This window comes from Sinohyriopsis cumingii, chromosome 18 (assembly GCF_028554795.1).
Source record: "Sinohyriopsis cumingii isolate HCF-2022 chromosome 18, ASM2855479v2, whole genome shotgun sequence".
In the NCBI taxonomy this organism is placed as follows: domain Eukaryota; kingdom Metazoa; phylum Mollusca; class Bivalvia; order Unionida; family Unionidae; genus Sinohyriopsis; species Sinohyriopsis cumingii.
The window spans coordinates 63,369,725-63,393,413 of NC_142978.1; the positions used below are offsets into that span (position 1 = coordinate 63,369,725).

Below are 23,689 nucleotides of genomic sequence, written 5' to 3' on the forward strand. Positions count from 1 at the left end.
AGTCAATCCCCAACTCAAGCCTAAATGGATGGTTATTTACGAGTTCTCACTTCAAAAACGAAATGCAGTAAACAAGTTGTAAAATCTTAATGTTTCACCAGCCTTGGCAAAGAAGGCTACTGAAATCAACAAGTTTAATAATATTATGAAACGAGCACAAATATCACATTATATTTATATTAAATGAAACAGTTACCTGATGCCGAGTCATAATACTATCATTATGACTTTTACAACAATCGGACGCTTCGGACTTCACGCTATACCATGTGTGACGTTATTTAACGAAATTACGCATGTGTATTACATGTGCAGTATGATGAGGAAAAGAAACATAACAAGCATAGATGAAATGTGATAATTTCATATCATAAAATATATTCAAAGCTAACCGACGCTAGCCAATCAACTGTCCTAATGACGAATCCTGCTGCTGGAATAATACTAGTGAATCAATGAAGTATCCCTTTGATTTTGCAAAATCTTCCACGTCATCTATTAAATCGAGGTAATGGCATCTTCTTGTGTGCCACTGAGCTACAAGACTATAGCTGGACATTATTGTTGTGCTGACCACTTTTCTTCCTCCTTGTGCTCAAATTGACGTTAAAATCACTTCCTGAGTTTGATCACCGCATCCTCTCTCTCTCTCTCTCTCTCTCTCTCTCTCTCTCCATAGATAGAGACGGTAAGACAGACAGAAAACGAAATAGACATACAGAGCTCTTTTTGGCCATGTTGTCTAAGGCGCTCTCCTTAATAGATCACTGTCAGTGGCAGCTATTAACTAGATCGCATTCAACATGATCATGTGCTGATCTCCAAGAAAGGATGGAACGAAGTCCAATATAAGGACTCGAGATGTTCAAGAATTCACTCGACAGGTAAATGGAATTTAAAACTCAGCTGCATGCACGAATCCACTAGATTTCTTTTTGAAATGCAAGATATCATATGTGCAATATATTTTAATTATACATTTACATCTACAGGCTAAGCGTTTATCCCTGGATCCTGCATAATAAACTTGGATACATTTGTATATGACAGATATTATATAAAATGATTCTTGTCCTCAGCCTTAAAAGCCTTAATTCCTTTCAAATTAAATAACTTGAAAGAAATTGTGTCACCTGCAGCGTTGGGTTTTTTCTTCTTTTTTATGACAGTGTCCCAGTGGTTTTCGTGACTTCCATCTAGTCATGCCCACAGTATAGAGAGCGAACCATGTGCTATCTAGTTTTCTTTTCTTTCCTTTTATACAGACGTATGTATGCCATTTTGAAACGTCTGATATGTTAAAATTTAGTGTACTCTCAGTTTCATCAATAATAGTACGTACAGATAAAGCAGCTGTTTATATATATATATATATATATATATATATATATATATATATATATATATATATATATATATATATATATATATATATATATATATATGTATGTATGTATGTATGTATGTATATCATAACAAGAAAGGGGGTCCTGACATTGGTCCTTGAGAAATTTCCGTGATAACCTGCAATTGACACAAATGATTTTAGAGCTATCGTTTAAATATAACCTTTAAAAAATAGCTCTACATTTGAACGGTCGTAAATTCAAAATTTCTTAAATAGAGTATTGTGATTGACCAGATCAAATCTTTTTCTAACATATAACACTATACTCCATTTTATGACACTAATAATTAGTAATGCTTAATTTAGCTTAAATATATGTTATTGTCGCAAATATGATCCAATGGAATTTGGCACAATCTTGAACAACTTAATTAGTAATGCTTTTTAAATCCTTCGATAGGAGTGTCATCTTCTAGTTTAATATATGGCTCTGCAACTCTTTCTTTGCTTTTCGACCAATTATAGAATTCCTTCGTTTGTATCTAGGATAATGTTTTAATCATTAAATATGTCGATTGGGCTTGGTTATCTAACATTCAGTTGTATCTTCTTATATAACTGGGCACAAATTAACATCGTTACTTTTCTTTCAATCGTTTCGACACTTGCTGAATCTTCACGAGGGTAACTGCTGACTGAGATCGGGAATTAAACCTTCTGTGCAAAATCTATTTCGGTGTGCATCTTCTTTTTATGACCTATATTTGTAAATTATGTATAGAGGTAATAAAGTTCCTTTGAGGTTAATACTGGCACATTTCCCAACCCTACAAAATCACATAGACAAGCACGACAGTTTGATTGAAACGTTTAATGCAAGTCCAAATGGGCTTTGCTCAACTCCAGTCATTATCGAAACACAGAAACGGTACTAAATCCGTGTATGACTGTAAACTTCATCCCTTCCTCTCCTTCCACGTCGTTCGTCCTAGTTGAACTTCGGTGCAACCTGAGATTGCTTTATATAAAAAAAAACGCCTCTTTGACAAGTCTTCTTTCTTCATAATATTTTTTTTAATTTTATTTTTTTATTTATTTAGCTTCCATAGAGAATCAAACGTAATTACTCTCCAAAAGCAACTCAAGATCACGCTACAGCAAATTAATCGGTTGATCAGATTCTAGTTAACGCCTCCCTATGAGCAATCACTAAGCCTTAATAAAAGCAAAATATTCGAGTTCCTTTAAATGTGCAACCATTACATGCCCTCTGACGTCATTTTCATGCCAAAAGCGTATAAAAGTTATGTTCTGTTCAGTTGTTATTCCTGTGACATGACAATGTCAGGATACACTCTTTAAATGAATGATACAACATGGATTTGGTGAGCATATTTCATTGACAGTGATATCAATTTCAACAAAGAATATCATCTTTGCAAGAACTCATCATAACTTATAAAAAATACTGAAAAATGTCAAGGCCCATTATGTTCGATTTTTTGTATTTAACAAAATATAGCCCCTTCACAAGCTCTTTGACTTTTTTCCATTCGGGAAATGCTAACTAGATAGCACGTGGTATTGTGTGATTATGAAAAAGGGTGCTTCATTGATCGTTTATTGCATGGGTACAGGCTATCTTTTCAATCTTGTTGTTGAATAAACAGGTTTATTAATGAATAGGTACTGTTGTCTTATAAGTGCTTTTATACTGATTGCTATGCCTACTCGAGATATTGAAGTTTAGCTAACATAATGCTAAGTCATTAATAGGCCTCCCCAACACGTATCCAACTACGTTCAACACGGGGGGGGAATGCCAGCAGTCTAAATGATTTATACTGGAGGTGCCCCAAACTGACCCAGAGCGTGCTGGAACATAGGTATAGACGAACATAATGTCCCTCTATCTTCAGTCAGTGATCCGATTAAATTGAATAAGGAATTGAATTAATACCTTAGTGTATTGCTACAGGTTTGAGGACATATATGTTGTTGAGCCTTTGAAGTGTGTAGCCATTTATAGTTATTCTTCAATTTCAACCTCCAATTTGCCCGTATTTTACATATTGTTAAGACGCTGGGCAACGTCATTCTGCATAATGTACAACTCTTGTTTCCAAGTGGTGTTGAACTACTTGGTTTGTCAGAAGTGAGGTGCAGTAACGAAAGAATTACATTAGTCCAATAAAGCAACGGTTTAGACAAAAAACTCGACTGCAAAACGCCTCTCTATCAAAAGTTTTGTTTGATTTTAGATTACAGAATTATGGAGTAGACGTCTCTTATCATGCATACCTGCAGTCTTCTAGAAAGGAGGGGGGGACTGACTTAATGTCCCCTGACTATATTGATATTTTCCCTATAATGTTTTCCTAAATTCACTCTGTTTTTTGTTGGTTTTGGTAGTGGTCGATTAAAAATGTAAAGAAATAAATATGATATATATATGCATTACTGCTATCTAAGTTTATTTATTTATTTATTTTATTTTTATTGTTTTTTCTTTGTTATTTAAAAAAAATGATGACAAACCCGCAAACCAGTCAGCGACGATATCAAATTTTGAATTCAGTTTTGCAAGTTTCTGGCGGACGATCATCCGGCTAAATGTACGAGGAACAGAGTCTTATAATATGACAGGCTTTACAATAATCACTGAAATACCTGACACCGTTCATTTTTAGTATTATTCCTGCCACTCCGTAATGACAACAAATAAATAAATATTTCGGTTTCAGTCTTATGCAAGTGTTGATTGTGTTGCTAATAGCGACAAACGTGATCTATCCATTCAGATGTAACAAAGTTATCATGACTTAATTCCAACCAAAGGCCTGAGGGCAGCTCAAAATGGCCAAACAATTACATTTGAATAAAGGTAGAGGACGTTCCGATTAGACTAAAAAGAAACATACAACATTTTTATATGTAAAAAACTTGGTAGAACTTACGTGAATTGTTATAAAATGAATCTTATCAAAATTGTGCTGGCCATACCTCAGCCGGAGAGTCCTCGGCCTTTTCCATCCGCATGAGTTTTGTTTCCAGTGGGCCTTATCTAAAATAAGCATTAATTAGCTTCATTTTTAAGAAAATTCATTGCTTTGTTGACCTGTTTACCTCGACCAGTTCCAGCGCAATGGCGCAAAAAGCCTCAAATTAAATTGCCCGATCCCAATACATGCCATACAAGAATGCTCTGCAAATTCTATCTACACAATTGGCTAATTAATACATTTGAATGACGGTCAGATAATTATGCTGAGTAATATTTTCAAACTGTCATTACGTTTCATGTAGTTATACTAATTTCCCATAACTTCTCGTGACATTTCAAATCTCTAATTTTAAAAGAAAAACTCTTTCTTTAGTTCGCTGGAAAAAAAAAACTCCATAAACTGATTTGTCATCATTCTCTCACTTTGGACTTCAAACACCTGATTTGTAAAGAAAAAATTATCTGAGTGAGCCGTCGTAAAGAAAAGACGCATTCAAGTTAAATATATCTAGTTCTAATTTACACTCAAAATTAATCCGACAGATAAAATATTCATTGATGACCTATTTTTAAAGACTACAGCTTGAAGACAATACAAGCTTTCAAATCTGGTACCTGGTGTAGCTAGGAGCTGAGGTGAACCAGTGGTCTCAGGCGCTCCCCTTACATATCTCTCATACATCTCAACTCTACGCGTGAGTTCGAGTTTCCGCTCGACCAGCGTGAGTTCGAGTCTCCGCTCGACCAACGTGGGTATGTGAGAAACATTTGCCAGTAGCTTCCAGTGGTTTCTCCTCAGTTCTTCCACCAACAAATGTACTGATCGCCATGTATAGCCTAACATATGCTGAAAAATGTAGCTAAACCCACCAAACCAAACCAAATCTAAGTCTTAATTTTCATAGATGGAAAATTATTTTCTCTACCTTGATGATCAATCACGTGATATAATGGGTTACTTTATATCTAGGTTGTTTAAAGGATACAAAATTGAAAGTTAGAAAGTTGATGGTATGTTTGCTTTCAGAAGCAAAATGTTATTTTTACTTCCCTGTTTACAGCTTTCGTCTCTCAGATTGTGCATGCATCTTGCATAAAGACAGATGCTTTCGTACGATTCTGGCGAAAATCTACAGGATTATATGTATATTTTGTGTACATAAAATCTGATTTTAGCTCACATTCAGTCCTTTAAAAAAATCGTCGTTATTTTCATTACTTTAATTTCCTTAACGGGGAACGTTTTCTTACTTATTTTGTAAATTGGAGATAATGAAATAAATTATAATTAATGTTTGACCAATATTTGACAATCGCAACATTTAAATAATAAAGATTAAAAACAATTAAAGTGTTCATTGATTTCCAAAGTCAACTTAATTATCCTAAATTGTATCGATGATATTTTGGTATTACGGTTGGTTTAATCTTACTGAGATATCCCGGATTATATTGCTATTAACACCGTCTTAACTCTCTACGTCCAAACTTTCGTTTAAGACGAGCCTCGGAAATTCTGGAGTCGGATCTTCGCACACACCCTATCACCATATCTCACTCCCGGGTGGAATTTCTCTCCTAGCTTCACCGCCACCCCCCAACCCCCATCTCCACGGGAGAAAACATAGCTCTTGAGTCCTTTTTCTAATGACAGAAAATTTATACTAGAGAAACATTTCCACTTCTCATATTAATTTTCACAGGTAAAGAAAAGAAGCCATTCTTTCCTTTATTAATGAGCTGCACTGTCTCATTCGCAAGCGTACTGGACTCGTGACAAAAAAGGGTGGCGGTTCGAATCCTACCATGGACCAGTTTGTGTCTGCTACCGGGGTGTCTCCTAGTGTAAGGCACTTTACTCCAATTGCCTCTGCACTAAATAACCTACTTTTATTGTTGTGCCGTAAATCACAAAGCCAAATCCTCCATCCTCCGTATATTCAAGTACAGAGGTAAAATGTAAAATCTAGAATAAACATCGAAACAGAATGTTACAAAGAAAAACTATTTATCATTGTACTGAAATTTTAGTATGACAAATCAGGAACATGGACTGTGCTTCTTCGAAGATATTTTGCCCAACACTACAATATTCGATACAAATGTTAGCACGCACAATTTCATCCTTATTTTGCCCAACACTACAATATTCGATACAAATGTTAGCACGCACAATTTCATCCCTATTTTGACGACACTAAAATATTTGATTGAAACGTTGGCACACACACACAAATGCATTTGATCATATTTCACAAAACAGCCAGTTAATACATCTCAATGATAAAATTCGTCATTTTTGATTAAGGGGATCTAGCTAACAATAGAGTAAAACTTCCTAGGTTAGATATTCTGGTAAAGGGTGAAAAATAATGCTAGAACGACTTTCAGCTTGAAGGAAATCGACTCTTTTGTACTCTTCCCATAGAAAAAAAAATGGCTCGGTAATATAATTTACAGGGTTTAATGCAGTGCCGGATTAAACTCTGTGGAGGCCCTCAGGCAGTCGAAATCTTGGGGCCCCGATCGCAACATATCTCATAATACGTTCTTAATTTTTCCAACCAACAATTTTAATAAACCAATTTTATTACACAAAACAAATATTAACAATTATTAATGTTAATAAACAAATAAACACTTTATGTTGTTAAACAAAATTATTAAATAATTATTAAGTAATTTTCTTTCAAGATCAAATCAATATTATTTTGATCCGTTGTCGGGGGGGGGGGGGGCTAAAAGGCGTGGAGCCCATAGTAGGCCGGTGCTTACTCTGCTGCCTATTTGATAATCCGGCCTTGGTCAAATATTACTGGATTAGAATACTCCACCCCACTCCTACCCACTCGCGAACTGGGGATGCTACTTAAAAGGCAAATATGGTCCTATATCCAAGAGCGACTTTTTCTAAGAAGAAAATTTACAGTGGTAAAGTTTTGCACAGAGAAGTGAATTAAGTGTCATTTTTGTCGTTTTGAGGGAAAACTGATCGAGGAGAAAACTATCTCTACCAGACCGACTTCACATTTCCCACCAAAAAGAAAAAGTAGGATTAATTTTCCTTTTTGAAAGGAAAGCAAGGTTTACATCTCATATTTCGACAGACCTGTTATCTCACTGAATGCCTTACCTCCGTATTTCACAATAATGAAGGCCCTATCCATCGTTCCTGGAGCTGGCCACACTTCTTCCTCCGGTTGAGGCTATTCTGGAAAAGAGTTCCACTGTCTATTTCAAACAATACATTATCCAATATTTCCTATGCTGACTTTATCTTCTTGATCAGATTACCTTTTTCCAGCTTACAGAATAACACCTGTCTGAAAGTAAAATACAAATTTATTACACTGGCTGCCGACACTTTGTGTGTTTGTGTCCCAACGAATAACAACTTTTAAGTTGGAAACGGTTGTCTTTTCACATGTGACAAATGCTGGTAGCTTTTGTTAAGATGGCAAAAGCTTGTGGGTACTGTTTTTACTGCTTAGCAAACATTCACTTGAATCAGACCGTTAATAGGAAAACGTTCAATACCTAACATGTCAGCTAGACCATGAGAATTTTATCGCCGTTACCACCAGGGTCGCTGCACACCATACACATAATAGCTCAACACACTAAGAGTGCTCTAAAGCGCTTCACAAAAAAAGCAGACGACACTTTTGCGCCAGGTTTGGATTGAATTTCCGACTTGGCGCAGCCTTGAGTCATATAGCAGGTCCATACATCACAGGGATTTGTGGAACTCGAATATCAGCTAGTATGGCCGAATTTGTTGTACGCATATCGTGTTTATGCCTATATCAAATACCACAATAGTCGGGGTGTTAGGTTTAGATTATATACCGTATTAACCTCGTTATCCGTAAATCTTCGACTAACCGACTGTATTAGTATAGAAGTTTCCATTCGAAGATACCTTCATACAATCGTAGGACCTTGTCATTATCAGATAAAAACATACTATTATAGAGCTTAATAATACAGTAACAAAACGTAACAGAAACTAATGTCAGCTCAAGTTTCATAACACAAGGACGATGACAATTAACAGAACAGTAGCATTAAGAATAAACTGAAAAGAGTGACACATTTCTGTCGGCCGCCATTATTGTTTTTGTTCCTGATAACCATCTTGACGGAGTAATTTAGAACAGAAAATTCGCTCTTTCAGAAAACTACCTCCCACTATATAGTAATGAATGGTTGGTTTAAGTTAAAACGTGTCTAACTTTAAAATACGTTATATGTTTAAACAAGTCTTGTTCAGTTGCATGAAGTAATTTCGGCCATAATTAGGAAGTACGATTAAATATCAACGTTCATGCTAACTCATAACAACACATCATTTGGCATCGGTCCATTGTTGGATGATTTATGTCCTTTCAAACAAGTCTTCAGACAACAGGTGATAAATGTGTTGTGTATACCGCAGTACGAACCAATTTGCTGACTAATTTACTTTTAAAATTGTTTTACTCCGCTGTACACACGAAAGACTTTTTATGGTAAAGTTATCTAGTGGTTATTAACGTACCTCGGTAGAGAAACAGGTAAATAGCTGGGAGTGTATGAGGTCAGTATTTAGTAACGTCTCTTCTCTACGGCCAGCTTGTTTTGTTTTACACAAAATCCATATTAATATCCATAAACAATATTAAAATACTAGTAAAGGGCAAGTTATTCAAACATTTGACCAAAATCATAATGAAAATGATGTGACTACTATGTTAACACATTCATCCACCCAACTCTCTCTCTTTCTCTCTCGCTCGCTCTCTCTCTCTCTCTCTCTCTCTCTCTCTGACAATAGTCAGTATTTAGTAAATGGCCCAGACTATACCAATCATTTTATTAACTTTTAAAACCGGAAATGGGGTGAACACTAGGACATTAAAAATCAAGTTATTAAAATCAGTAGACTATGACAACATTGTTATTATTGTCTAGTTCAAGGGATACAACATTTCTGAACCACTGATAATTGTCTTACCCGCTGGAATTTCTTTATTTCGCGTCTGGATGACGGGAGCTCAGTGGTATATGATTTATAACTTCATTTTGGCAGACGACTACTTATATCTCAAGATACACATATTAAAGTTCTGTACACCTTTCAAAGTTTTACACTACAGTTTAGCTGTGATGAATTTTCACTGATCAGTCGATGTAACAAAATAACGATTACAAACATTAATAATCCAAATATTCTAAATGAATTAAACATGGAACACAATTTCATCGAAATCCTGTGCTCTCTCTCTCTCTCTCTCTCTCTCATACATAAGGGAGCGAATACGTCTAAGTAGTGAGAGAGAAAAATAGACATGAACTTGCATCAAGTAACCTACAAGAACCCGGGACTTCTTAAAGCTTAGGTGTACACGTTACATGGTATTTTAAGACAGTTTTCGCAATACCAATGATACAAAGTTGCAATAGCCTGTCAAGATTACACTGGTCAACAGTGAAATCATTACTGACTTGAAAAGGCCCTAATCTGTAGTATTTTGGTGTGCCGAACACGAATATAACCGTGAAAAATTTGTATTGGCTCTCGTTTTGAAGATATTCATATACCTCATTTTCTATGTTTCACTGTGTAAATTTCTCCAGTAGGACTGCAGCAACATCCGGAATAATGATGTAACATTGCATAATACCATCATGCTCACATCATCCACAGTTGATTGCATCATTTTCTGATGCAATGCAATACTAATGCCATGCGGCTGCTGAAGTAAGTTGACGTCAGCAGTGTACTATACATGTGTAGGCCTATTATACTAATGCCAGGCGGCTGCTGAAGCTGACGTAAGCAGTGTACTATATAAAGCCCAATCAGATAGGTTCAGCATTTAAAATATTTTAGACGTTGTGCGAGACAGTTCAAGCTACTGTTACATAAAACTTATTATTTTATCCATTTACGTACAATAAAGAACAGTAATGCCTCGAAAGTGTGTTAATACCGCGGACAATTTTTGCTATATTTCTGGGGAAGTGACATTTGCCAACCAGAAGAAAAGTATCAATTCTCAAGTGAAGAAGGCATATCATCTTTACTTCGGATGCAAGGTTGGTGACCAAGACAAGCCTTGGGCTCCGCATATATGCTGTGCTACATGTACAACACAGCTTTCACAGTGGTTGAATTGCAAAAGGTCATCAATGCCGTTTGCAGTCCCAATGGTGTGGAGAGAGCCAAGCAACCACCTAAATGACTGTTACTTCTGCTTGGTTCCTCCTCTTTCCGAAGCGAAAGAAGTCGAGAATAGTCTACCCAAACATTCCGTCTGCATTGAGACCAGTTCCACATGGTGAGGGACTTCCTATTCCAGAACCTCCAGCAGAATATTCTCTTGATTCATCTGACGAAGACAAAGGTGAGTCGACCTGTTCTTCTCCTGGTCCATCAGCATGCAGTGATCCAGATTTTCACTGTGGTGCATCATCAACCCCACACAGAATAACACAGGAAGAACTAAATGACCTGATTCGTGATTTGGACTTATCAAAGAACAAGGCAGAATTGCTAGGATCAAGACTCCAACAATGGAATCTTCTAGAAGAAGATGTCACAATTACTGCATATCGAAAGCGCCACCAGCAATTGGAGCCTTTCTTCAGAAAGGAAAGTAATCTGATATTCTGTTCCGATATTGAGGGCCTCATGAATGCTTTAAAAATCACTCATGACCCACAAGAATGGAGACTATTTGTGGACTCTTCGAAACTGAGTCTCAAGGCTGTGCTTTTGCACAATGGAAACATTCTTCCATCTATTCCAGTAGCGTATGCTGTCCACATGAAAGAGACATACGATAACTTAAGGCAGCTACTGAATTCCATTGAGTATAACAAGTACAGCTGGCACCTCTGTGGTGATTTGAAGGTAGTTGCCCTTTTAATGGGACTGCAGCAAGGATATACAAAATACATGTGTTTCTTATGCGAGTGGGATAGCCGAGCAAGGGAAATGCACTACATGAGGAAGGAATGGACTCACAGGCAGAATGTAGCCATTGGAGAGAAGAATATCCAACACCCAGCTCTGGTTGAGGCTCAGAAAATCTTGCTACCACCCCTTCACATCAAACTAGGTTTGATGAAGAACTTCGTGAAAGCCATTGACCGGACTTTGCCAGCATTCCGATACCTGCATGAAAAATTCCCTCGACTCAGCGAAGCAAAGATTAAAGAGGGAGTTTTTGTGGGTCCTCAGATTCGAGAGCTTTTCAAAGATGACCGGTTCAACAACTTGCTGGAAGGTGACGCGAAACAAGCATGGAATGCTTTTCGCCTAGTTTCTACAAACTTCCTCGGAAATGTTAGGGCAGAAAACTATAAGGAACTAGTAGAAGACATGTTGATGAAGTATAAGAAACTTGGCTGCAATATGTCTCTAAAGATTCACTTCCTTCATTCCCAGTTGGATTTCTTTCCTAGCAACTGTGGTATTGTTAGTGATGAACACGGCGAACGTTTTCATCAAGATATCGCAACAATGGAACAAAGATACCAGGGAAAATGGTCCACTACAATGCTGGCTGACTACTGCTGGACACTCCTCAGAGATGCTCCCGAACAGCTGTACAAGAGACAGGCGAAGAAATCTAAGATGTAGTCAATGACTTGATTTTTTATAGGTAGGCTATTACAGTTGACCTTTTACTATTGGAATGCATTTCGTTATGTAAACATTAATTTCTTGCAGATTACAAAAAAACTAGAGCCAATTTTGCAATTTGACTGTCATATTCGTGTTCAGCACAAAAAAATTGATAAGAATTGACTAATTTTATTTCAGTAACATGACTTTTGTAAAAATTTGTTGTCCAGTGTTATACTGTACATTTTCGGTTAGGAGGAAGATAGTGTAATGTATGTAATGCTTTGTTTGTTTTTTATTTCTTTCTTACATTTTTATAAAACCGATTTTTAGTAAGGATCTGAAAGCAGATTATATAATATTAAAATGACAGAAGGTCGCTTTACCTACTAGCCTTTCTCTCTCACTTTCTTCATTTAAACCATTTTCATGTTTCAATTATAACTGTGTTTTATATTTTTTAATCAATATGAATCAAAATAGAAGTTCAGAAAATAAAAAAGCAAATTATCAATTTCAAAGAAAATTGCGATTACTCGCAAAAGGTAAAGAACCACACATTTTATTGCGGACACAAAGAAAGGGTTGTGCAGAGTTCGTTCATTGCAGTCATTCTGTCAATACACATTTGTTTGCAGTCAATCTTTACTGCTTTTGAAATGCAAGTAAGTTTATCTGTATGTGAAGTAAAATAAATGTCGTTGAGAAATGTATAAGTCTCGTGATATATTAACGATACAGCGCACACACACCACCACCCACACCCACATCCACACACCCAGCAGAAAACTGGGCAAGACTATTGGGAAGAAATAATGCAAGACGAGCCTCCTTAGACAAGAAAAATAACAAAATTTAATCCATAACAATTAATAGCGACAAATCCATTACAACCTAAGTTATGTCAACAGAATTTGATAGCAATGTCTAATTTGGATTTATTTCGTCATAAAAACGAGTGATGAAAATAGCTCAATATCCACGACTGATTGCATCACCTTCCTCTCTTGATCCGTGTATCACACGTCTACCTATTCTATCTAGTCTTCCTATTCTGAACGCTTCATCTCTTTCTGGACTTTCTAGCATTTTATTCGGAACACGTCATCTCTTTCCGGACTTCCGTCCTCAGACTGTCCCGTCTCTCCAAGAAAGCTGTTTCATTAAAAAACAAAATTACCCCTAAATCTCTATACGTATCACTTCCTATACGTACATAAAATTGTCTCACTTTCGTTGCTCAGAAACATAACTAGCTATCCAAACACTGCATAAATCCCGAAAGAATTCGATAGATCATCACTCTCATTTCATAGCGACTGGCCATAAATTAACACGTGAGCAGTGAATCTAACACAGCCGTATCTCTTTACCTACGCTACCACATGCTAGATTACTATCGCATAAAATTCACAAAATTCTAGCTCACAGCAATCCCTAATCTACAAGATTATTTAAACATTACAAAATCATATATAAATATGCGATTATCGTTTACTCACTATAATCACTATCGCCCTAACAGACAAAGGAAATTATTTTATATAACCCTATGAAAACTTACTCATACGAAAATCTGGATCGCATGCAATCCGTCAATTATATCAGTGAACCAGTACCTTTAAAATTAAAGAGATAAATTGCATAACAACTCTAATATCAACAGATTTCCAGGAAATCGAATAAGCGAGACATAATATGGATCCTAATCATATCAAACACATTTGCATAAAGCAATCAATCACAAATAGAAAATTACGTGAAAAATGTGAATTGGGTACCTTAATGTTGTTCTCTTTCAGAAAGTGTGTGCCCTAGCATTAACATCTGTCTTTTCTTACAAGAGAGCCACCTGGTCCCTTTCTTGTTTAACAAGGAAAGCACTATTATTTTTAGGCTTCCTCGGTGCCAAACGTTTCCTTTATCAGGAATTTTCGGACTAAAGTATTTCGATCAATGTCGTCACTTTACATTCACATTACTTCCCAAGTGTACGCCTTAATTTACTCTGGCCAATCGTCAGCAGCGATTCCTAAATTTTCCCAAGATAATAATTTCTTTTGTCAGATTCTGGACAGCCTAGAAACTCTGAACTACGTTGCATATCAACTTCTCTTTGAAAATGACTATTTTACATGGGTTCCTATCAATCGGTTATGTTTGGTAGCTCAAATGTTTACTTTTTAGGTACAGCGTTGCGAAGCCCCGGTCAAATCTCAATGAGTCGTAGATGCTGGTCTTTCAAGTTTAACACTGACATGGGGAGGAAGAAAAGTATAAATGACCATTCACAAAGACTTTTCTGGCAAAAATGTGATAAACTTCTAATGCTCAATGCATTCAACTTTAAGGTTCAATACTTAATCAAAATTCGACACTTTCCAATCTCTGTGTGTGTGTGTGTGTGTGTGTGTGTGTGTGTACTATATCACCTACCATATATATATATATATATATATATATATATATATATATATATATATATATATATATATATATATATATATATATATATATATATATATATATATATATATATATATATATACTTCCATTAACTTGACTAACCCTTACTACTTGAAGAATTAGCCCCTTTCTCCACAGGACATACAATAACAAAACAGCATTAAACGAATGTTACCACATACCCAGATGTGGCATGATGCTGACCCAGTTTAAAATATTTATCATTGACTTTCTGAATCCCACAAATTGTCCCGGATATTGATATGTTTCCCAAATTATCACACCCAGCTTCTTGTCAAATAGATACCTGATGCTAGTAACTGCTGTGTTACCTATTGTCCAATAAAGCTTATCATGTAAATTGAACTTTGAACATTTTAACTTTTTCCCACACTACAATGCCTTTGGTCATACTCACGTGTAGGACAGTTTTGAGTTCTGCTTATACACATAAAGAAACATTAACAACACTAGGTTAAAGCAAGTAAAAGAATTTAAATACCTCGGAACTCTATGAGGATGGAAGGATAGACAGAGAAATCGAATGAAAAACTCAGAAAACAAATAATGTAAACAAAAAAAAAACATATACTAAACCAACCAAACTATCCCTATGGACACAAAACAAGACAACTAGTAAATGCTATATTCATCCCGCCGCACCGGTGGTCTAAGTGGTTAGAGTGTTCGCCTCATATGTGGGAGGTCGAGGGTTCAAACCCAGGGCGAATCATACCAAAGATTTCTAAAGATGGTACCATCAGCAGCCTCGCTTTGCGTTCAGCATTAAGAGGTTAGTGTTAGAACTGGTCCGCTTGGTGGCAGGATAATGTGACTGGGTGGGACATGATGATTTGTCTGCAGACATCGTAAGAATACAAAGAAGCTTGTTAAACGTTAAATATCACACACACACACACACACACACACACACACACCAACAACAACAACAACAAGCAGCTCAAGCTTACAATATAAAAAATCAGACTTTAAAGAAAAGGGAAGATTGAGGGTGAATAGATTGAGTACTGGAAACATAACCAAACCTCTTTATGACAATTAACCAAGTTTCACAACCAGTTTTCTAGACCGAAAACTCTCCCTGCGAAACTTTAAGACGCAAGCAGTATGACAAGACAAAATAGCAATCTTGAGTAGAGATCCGACAACATTTGTAGACTATTTATACCATTCTACATTGACGTCTTGTGAAGGAATACGACAGTCGTTCAGTAGCGAACATTTTTGAAAATTATAAACAATTTCTTTTTGACCACTCAGATTGCAGTACAAGTGAATACAATGTCGTCTCCTAGGCGCTGTCCCTATAATTTAGACTACATTAACTTTCCACTACTTGGCAGTATTTTAAAAACACGAAATTCATTCCTCCTTAGGGAAGGTTATTAACAAAATATGCTATTTTAAATGATTACAAAAGTTGATTTTAAACACATTGTATAAGATACTGAATTTTTATTGATGGAACGAACGACGACAGACAGATAAAACGATAACCCATTGAAAAAAGTAAGACACAGTTAGTACTGGCAAAAGATTTAAACTTTTATAGCAGAAATGTATAAGGTTATATTTTTAAGGGTCTCGCTTGCGAAGTTATTTTGGGTGATACTTCAGTTGTAGACATAACGACGTATAATAGAGTCAGGAAAGTTAATAACAAGCGCATGAAGCAATCAAACTTAACGGAACAAACTGAAGGAGGTCGGAAAATTCACATATATTGGTAGCCAGTATCATTAACTGGAGGAACAGAAGAAAGTTTACAACACAGGCATGCCTTTAACACTCTTGAACTTGTATGGATATCCACCATGCGCTCTACAAAGAATAAACTTGGGTCATTAGTAGCTGTGTCAAAGCAGCCTGCAGTCCTTTGTCAACAAATGTCTCTGAAATCTACTCAGATTCAGATAGCCAAGGACAATAGACAACACAAACCTAACTAACCTACCAGCAACCAAACACCCATTGAGATAGCCAAGAGAAAGTAGAGTTGGATAGTGCACACACTGAGGAGGCCGGCAGACAACATCACGCGTCAAGCCTCAGAGCGGATCCATTCAGTCAAAAGGAGGGTGAGCAGGCTAAGGAAAACAGTGAAACGTTCCACTAAGGAAGAGATAAAGATGACGGGAACCACCTGGGGAGAGGTCACGAAGGCGGCACAAAATAGGTGTGCGGTGGAAAATATTTGCTGAGGCAAATCACCCCACAATGTTGTTGTTGTTGTAGGGTTTAACGCCATTTTTCAGCACACGATAGGCTATACATGGCGGCCAGTATTAATGGTGGAGGAAGAACCCTGCAAAACCCAGGGAAGAACCACCGACCCACGAGAAGCTACTGGCAGGCTTTCCCACGTACCCACGCTAGCCGAGCCTTGGACTCGAACCCACGCAGTCAGAGGTGAGATGGCAGTGATCCGTAACGGAGAGCGCTTTAGACCACTCGTCCACTCGGGGCCCCCACCCCACAAGATTTCAGATTTAGAGAAAAAAGAGTGATTTTACAAAACATGGATCCAGTTATCACCGCTCGATTTTAAAATCAGAATTGTCGCAGAAAATACTGTTGTGCTTAAGATATGAACGATAATTGGATATGGTAATAAAAATAACTTATGTTTGAAAACAAAAACCTAAGTCGTGTGGGATACTTCACAAACGACTACAATATCAGACGGGATTTAGGATATGAGACGAACTGTAAATAATGGAAACATTGAGGTGTAGGTACAGCTGTGATTAGATCGCTCTCGAACACTTGCGTAAGGATTAAGTTTGATTCGAGAGTAACCGGAAGTCATCCGGAACTGCTCTCTGCTTCGAACCAATAATTCTCAACTATGTTAATTGTAGAGACAGGGACACTGTGTAAATCTTTTGATGAAACTGTAGTAGAAAGCTTTACAAGAATAGACGTTACAGCTGATACATTCTGAAAAGTTGAAGAATTGTTGATTTACTACGCCACCTACTGAAAAATGAAAACTTTTTACATAGTCCGGGTTACCTACAATTTAAAGATCTGCTCGAATGCATTAAGCAAAACACTGCTAAAGCAAAGGCACAGGACGCTGCTACTACTGATATTACGTTAAACGCAACCTAACAGTGAAGTTTGAAAGATGACTATTAAACCATGACCGAGTAAATCAGTTCGCGGTCAGCATGGCACGTACTAATTAACATTGTCGTATGCACTAGGCGCACAATAATTTACTAGCCTGCGATGGGGGAAGGTGTTCCTGTTTCGGACATGATTCATTTGTAATGGAGATAACGGTTTGAGACATAGAGAGGTGCAGTAAATTTGTTGATGCGACAACGGGAAGACAATCCAGAGACAATTTTGGGCCATTGGAAATAAGCATCATAAAACAAGTGATCTCCAGAAATAGTTACTAATAAAGGATGAATAGAAAAAATGTTCCAACTTTGATGGACGTGTTAAAATTTGGCGGTTAGATAAAGTTAATTATGACTGGCTAGGCTATGGGGGGGGGTGTTTCCCAGACGAAATTTAATGTTTTAAGTATTATCCCTCATAAAATTAGTTAATCTAAATTACTGTGGGAAGCCAAGAAGTTGACTCCGGAAAATGAAATGGATTTCTCTTTACACATTGTTCATGGGACGGTGTCCGGAAGCTGAGGAACGTAAAGGAAAAGAGCAATTCAGCTTATAGCAAAGAGATTGAGTCTCAGAAGGCACAAGGCTTGTCTCAATCGCATACAAATTATTCATTCATATAAATGTATTCATTCATATAAATTTGTAACTATATATTTGAATTAGTTTGTTTAAATTCATACAATAATTTCCTTGAGTTCAAAAGTTACGTGCTTGCATTAATTTGTCTTGAATGTTACATGACTCATGTGTTCTAAACATGTCATACAATATTTCCCTATTATAGATTCGTTCGCATTTGCTCGCTCATATGTAATAGGAATTACGTGTTCTATGAGTTCCATGCTGGGAATGTGTGAATTTATCTGTCTTAAATTATATGAATCATGTAAACTAGGAGTTTATACTACTATGGCTGGAAGTGTTGTGCCAACGAATTTCTAGTTAGCAAATATTGTAGTTAAAATATGAAGTGAATTTCGTTAATTCATTTGAATAATTAATAAGCGAATACTGTTAACAGAGGGACAGTGGTATTTGACATTAGAACGCCTGCCGACTCACATACCGTCCAGTTAGTGATTTATAGCCCGCAGTATGGCGTAGTAATAATTACTGAGATGTGTAGTAATGTCATTGTTCCTTTAGGAATGCGGCTAACATCTAGGAAAAAAACATTAATTTTATGATAAATAGGGTCGCGTGTATAGGCAGCCAGGCTGCGTACTGACCCATATTGTCCTTAGTTTCTGTTGAATTACGATAAGACGATATCTGGCGTAACAAGAATGAGAATATTTGAAGGGAAAAAGTTCCAAATGTGAACCATACCATGGGAAAGGAGAGCAAACAACAACGTTATGATTGTTGACCCTAAGAGAGGTTAAATATATACAGAGAAGAGGAAATGGAACACGGCGACTCTGACATGTGACCAACTGGACTTTGAGAGGGCCAAAAGCAACCAGGATATGCAGGCATGCTGAGCAAATGAGTTCGGACATTCACTCGATTTCGTGATTTTTTCTTGTTTTATTGGTTTAGCCAAATGGTTATTTGCACTCTTTATAAAATTGTTAATTTTATTTCAGTGAGAAGGTGTATCAGTCAAATGTCATATTCAGTTTCATTTTGTTTATGCAATTGATTGAAATGATATATTTAGTTACGGGGGTTCATGATGTTCTATTCTACTTCTCTGCTCAGATCTCTGCTATTACATCCATTAATTTCATATTTGATGTTATTATTCACTCGATGCGGGAAATAACATCGTGGTCGATTATCTCCAAGATAATGATAACCAAACTAAAGGTCACATAACAAATGGACCATAACACGCAATTGTGACGCAAATATAGACTGCATGGAAGTGCGAATTTAGGATTAACCATCATTACAGATTCTTGTCGATGTTTGACCTGTACAAATAACAACCTTGTAGTTAAAACATAAAGCAATAATTCCGACGATTTTATGTATTTAACATCGTCAGTAAGTTCTTACTATATTTTCCAGTAAATTCAAGCTGAATCAGACAGAGTTCAAAGACGATATCAGTAAATTAAAGTTAAATCAAAGTTCAAAGTTGATATCAGTAAATTCAAGCTAAATCAGATAGTGTTCAAAGATGGTATCAGTAAAGTCAAGCTGAATTAGATAGAGTTCAAAGCTTATATAAGTAAATTCAAGCTAAATCAAATAGTGTTCAAATACACCAGTAAATTAATGCTAAATCAGACAGGGTTCAGAGACGATATCAGTAAATTCAAGCAAAATTAGATAGGGTTCTGTATCAACTTATCACAATTAAAATGGCTTCTCGCAGACATCCTTTTATCGAAATTTAGAGATTGCTGGTATCATTGAAAAACGTTGATGTCTGCAACGGCAAATATAAATCAGAAGAGATAAACAATACGGTAATATAATCCAAACATTTACAACCAAGAAGACTGGAGCCCTAGAAATTAATTAACGTGTTGTACAGATAAAATATTGAAGGGAACATTTTCCGTGAAAGATACTGACAAGTGTTTAGTGGTGAACGAAGTGAAATTTAAATAAAAATGCAATTGTTATCGTTCCCCACGTTTCTATGATTTCTCTAACTAGACGATAATATAAATGATTCCTTCTAGCAACGTAAAGCTTTATACAGCATTCCTGAATATTTTGTTTCTACGCAGGTATATTTTCCTCGCTCGAACTCGTGCTGCTAACTTGCTTTCTGAAGACCAATAATTTTTCATTGAAAACTTGAAGCAGTTCACTTTCTTTGCTAGTACAAATGTAAAGTCTTTCTGGCAATTCCCTTCAAATTTATCCAAAAAGGAAACTATAGTTTTGCTTCGAATATCTTGTCCTTTCTTGCAGTTCAACTCCTTTATTACTGCCAATATATTGTCATTTTCTTCTAAAGAATCATGGTGGTATGTATCTGGCATCGTTTACTTTATCCGGTATATTTCGATATATGATCATGTTGTGTTTGAGAATTTCTTAAAATTCAAGAGTTTTTCAAAATAGCGTCTTTTGAAAATACTCTATTTTTTAGGTTGACCACAGGGTCGGGTAACCATCCCAAGGTCACCTGACAATCTAACATTTCTGGTTATCAGATAATCTAGGGATAACAAAAATAATCTGCAGAAAAAGAAAACACACACACACACACACACGCATGCACACATGCATATGGCACACACTATAGGTGACATGGACTTTTGTGATATTACAGTATTTTGTTCCTGTTTACCATCAAGTCGGATACAAGTTACATGTTCATTACTGAGGTCCATTTTTGAAGAAATTGGTTCTCTTTCTTATTTACTATAGCAGTGTATTTTTAAATGTTCCTATGCATGCAACTAATTGCTTAAAAGAAAAAAATAGAAGGATTTTTCATATTGAATCTGTAAGTATAATATTTTGCCAAAATAAGCAGGAAATTATACAATCTGTCCAGTTGTTCAATTCCTAAGAATGTTTCTTTTTTGGACAAATTTATAATATTTGGGCAAAAAGGTGCAAAAACGTCAATTAAACGGTACCAAAACTGTAAAGTAATACTGCAATCATAAAAGAGATGCTCAATACTTTCATTTTCACTCTTACAGAAAGTACATTTGTTGCCATCTAATATGTTAATTCTTTTCAGAAAATCATTAGTAGCGATTATTATATGATTAATTTAAAGTTAAAAGAGATCAACTTGGTATCTTTGGTACAGCATTTCGCCCGGCTATAAATCTCAGACCACTCCTCACTATTTATATTTTTATTAAACACTTGCATCCAAGTTTCTTGCTTCGCAGTGTGTTGCCTTTTAGATTTTTTTACAAGATCTTTGTAAACAAACTTGAATGAATTTTGCTTTTGCAAGTTCACCATTTTATCCTCCTGCTTATCAGAATTAGTATGTACTAAATGTTTTTTATGGCGTCTTTCCATGCTTTTGGAATTTTGGATATTAAGGATAAGTATTTCAAAAAATCATCCCTTCTGGTCTTTTGTTTTATTATATCAAAAAGTATTAAATTACCGTGATCATCTACTAGATCATCCACAATTTCAAAGCCGGCTTCTGTCCAGGATTTGTATTGATCGAACATTTTAGGGGGGACAAAATTTAAAATACTCATGAATAGATACTCATTAGGACTTTGCGGTTCCTCTTGCCAATTAAATACTGCCAAAATTACATCTCTCCAAAAACTGTTTTTAATGAACTTACTAAATTCTTCTAATTTCCTTCTCCCTAAATTCCAAATATCCTTTTTATTTCTGAGTATAGTTGTATTGACTAAGTTCTGCCACGTTCCATTTTCCTTTTCCAGCAATCTTTTAACCCATCTTATATTAATATATCTAATGAATGAAAATATGTGTATCATATTTAGTCCTCCCTAATTTCTGGGAAAACTAGTATATCACGTTTTATTCTCTCTACTTTTCTTAGTTTCTTCATATAATTAATTTCCACCATTTGTTGTAAATCTGAAGAAAATTCTAATGCAAGGAGGGTCAAGTTAGAAGAGGACCAAATTAGGCTTATTTCTGGACATATTCTTTCATTAGAAAATTTCCTGTTTCCAATCCAAATAGATTTTGTTTTTGTTATGTTACATTTAAGTCCAGATAATAGAAAAGAAACTTGCAACATATTCATAGTTGCTTCAAGAGAACATTGAGATCCATCAAGAAAAATAAAAGCGTCATCGGCATACTGACCCAATTTATATTCACTGGCGTCAAAGATTGATACCGTTATGTTTTTAAAATATAGACAAGTAGGGGACGATGAGTATTCTAGAATTTTGTGAACGTTTATCGCGCAGAACCCAAACTAATCGTAGCAGACGACATTATATTTATTTGTACTTCACTAAGAGTAGTTCAGTATTTTTTATTCGTAAAATAATTTTCATACAAAAACATCGCATCACTATAGGAGATAGAAATACACAAACTTATATGCGATTTAGAAATGTTGTAACCCTCTAAAGGGCACAGTAATGCAAAACGTTATGAGTGTTCTAGTTGGGTTTTCTAGGGGTGGTGGAGGCTTTCGTTTTATTTTGTTTTTAGTTTGATGTTTAATGCTCTAGTGGTTACATACATAAGTTTGAAATAAGAAATAAGTGGTCCAATATCGGTCATTGCTAACTACCATAATCCAGCAAAGAGCGGTGCCAGTTAAATGGTTCAAGTTGCTTTCTACATCTTGTATAATGACCTTATCTTTTGTGCAGGTAACCAGATACTTTAAATGTTACTCCCCTTTCCAACCTCTGTGCCCAAACGTTTAATAAAATAAATCCAGTATTTACAATGTTAGAGCCGTGACACTCAATATGGTGACGAAACCAAATTGTCTAGCTATGATGACTTGTCTTCTAAGCTCGAGACCCCACTTTGTATTGTATACATAAGCTCGAGACCCCACTTTGGTACCCAACAGTCTAATTGTATTGTATACCTGAGCTCGAAACCCCACCGTGGTATCGAACAGTCTAATCGTATTGTTTATCTGAGCTCTAGACCCCACCATGGTACCCAACACAGTCTAATGGTATTGTATACCAAACCATGGTACCCGACACAGTCTAATTGTATTGCATACCTGAGTTGCAAACCTCACCATGGTACCCAACACAGTCGAACTGTATTGTATACCTGATCTCGAACCCCACCATGCTGCCCAACACAGTCTAATCGTATTGTATACCTGAGCTCGAGACCCCACCATGGTACTCAACACTAATTGTACTATATATAACTGAGCAGCGAACCTCACCATGGTACCCAACAGAGTCTAGTTGTATCGCATACCTGAGCTTGAGACCGCACCATGGTACCAACACAGTCTAATCGTATTGTAAATCTGAGTTCGAGTCTCCACAGTGGTACCCAACACAGTCGAATTGTATTGTATATCTGATCTCGAACCCCACCATGCTGTCCAACACAGTCTAATCGTATTGTATACCTGAGCTCGAGACCCCACCATGGTACTCAACACTAATTGTACTATATATAACTGAGCAGCGAACCTCACCGTGGTACCCAACAGAGTCTAGTTGTATTGCATACCTGAG

The 23,689-nt window shown here is 36.3% G+C and overlaps 1 protein-coding gene across 3 annotated transcripts in view; it reads right to left on the bottom strand.

The window, feature by feature from the left end:
* Positions 1 to 23,689, bottom strand: part of LOC149776785 (uncharacterized protein C22orf15-like) — a 150,336-nt gene that overhangs the window by 49,742 nt on the left and 76,905 nt on the right. For 2 of the 3 annotated variants that reach the window (XM_089941474.1, XM_089941475.1), the window contains one exon: positions 7,486 to 7,675. In XM_089941474.1, the coding sequence (XP_089797600.1) occupies positions 7,486 to 7,519 (34 nt within the window). In that variant the 5' untranslated portion in view covers positions 7,520 to 7,675. Of the gene's footprint in view, positions 1 to 7,485; positions 7,676 to 7,889; positions 8,098 to 23,689 lie in introns of those variants that run through there. The other variant, XM_089941476.1, reaches the window with a different exon arrangement.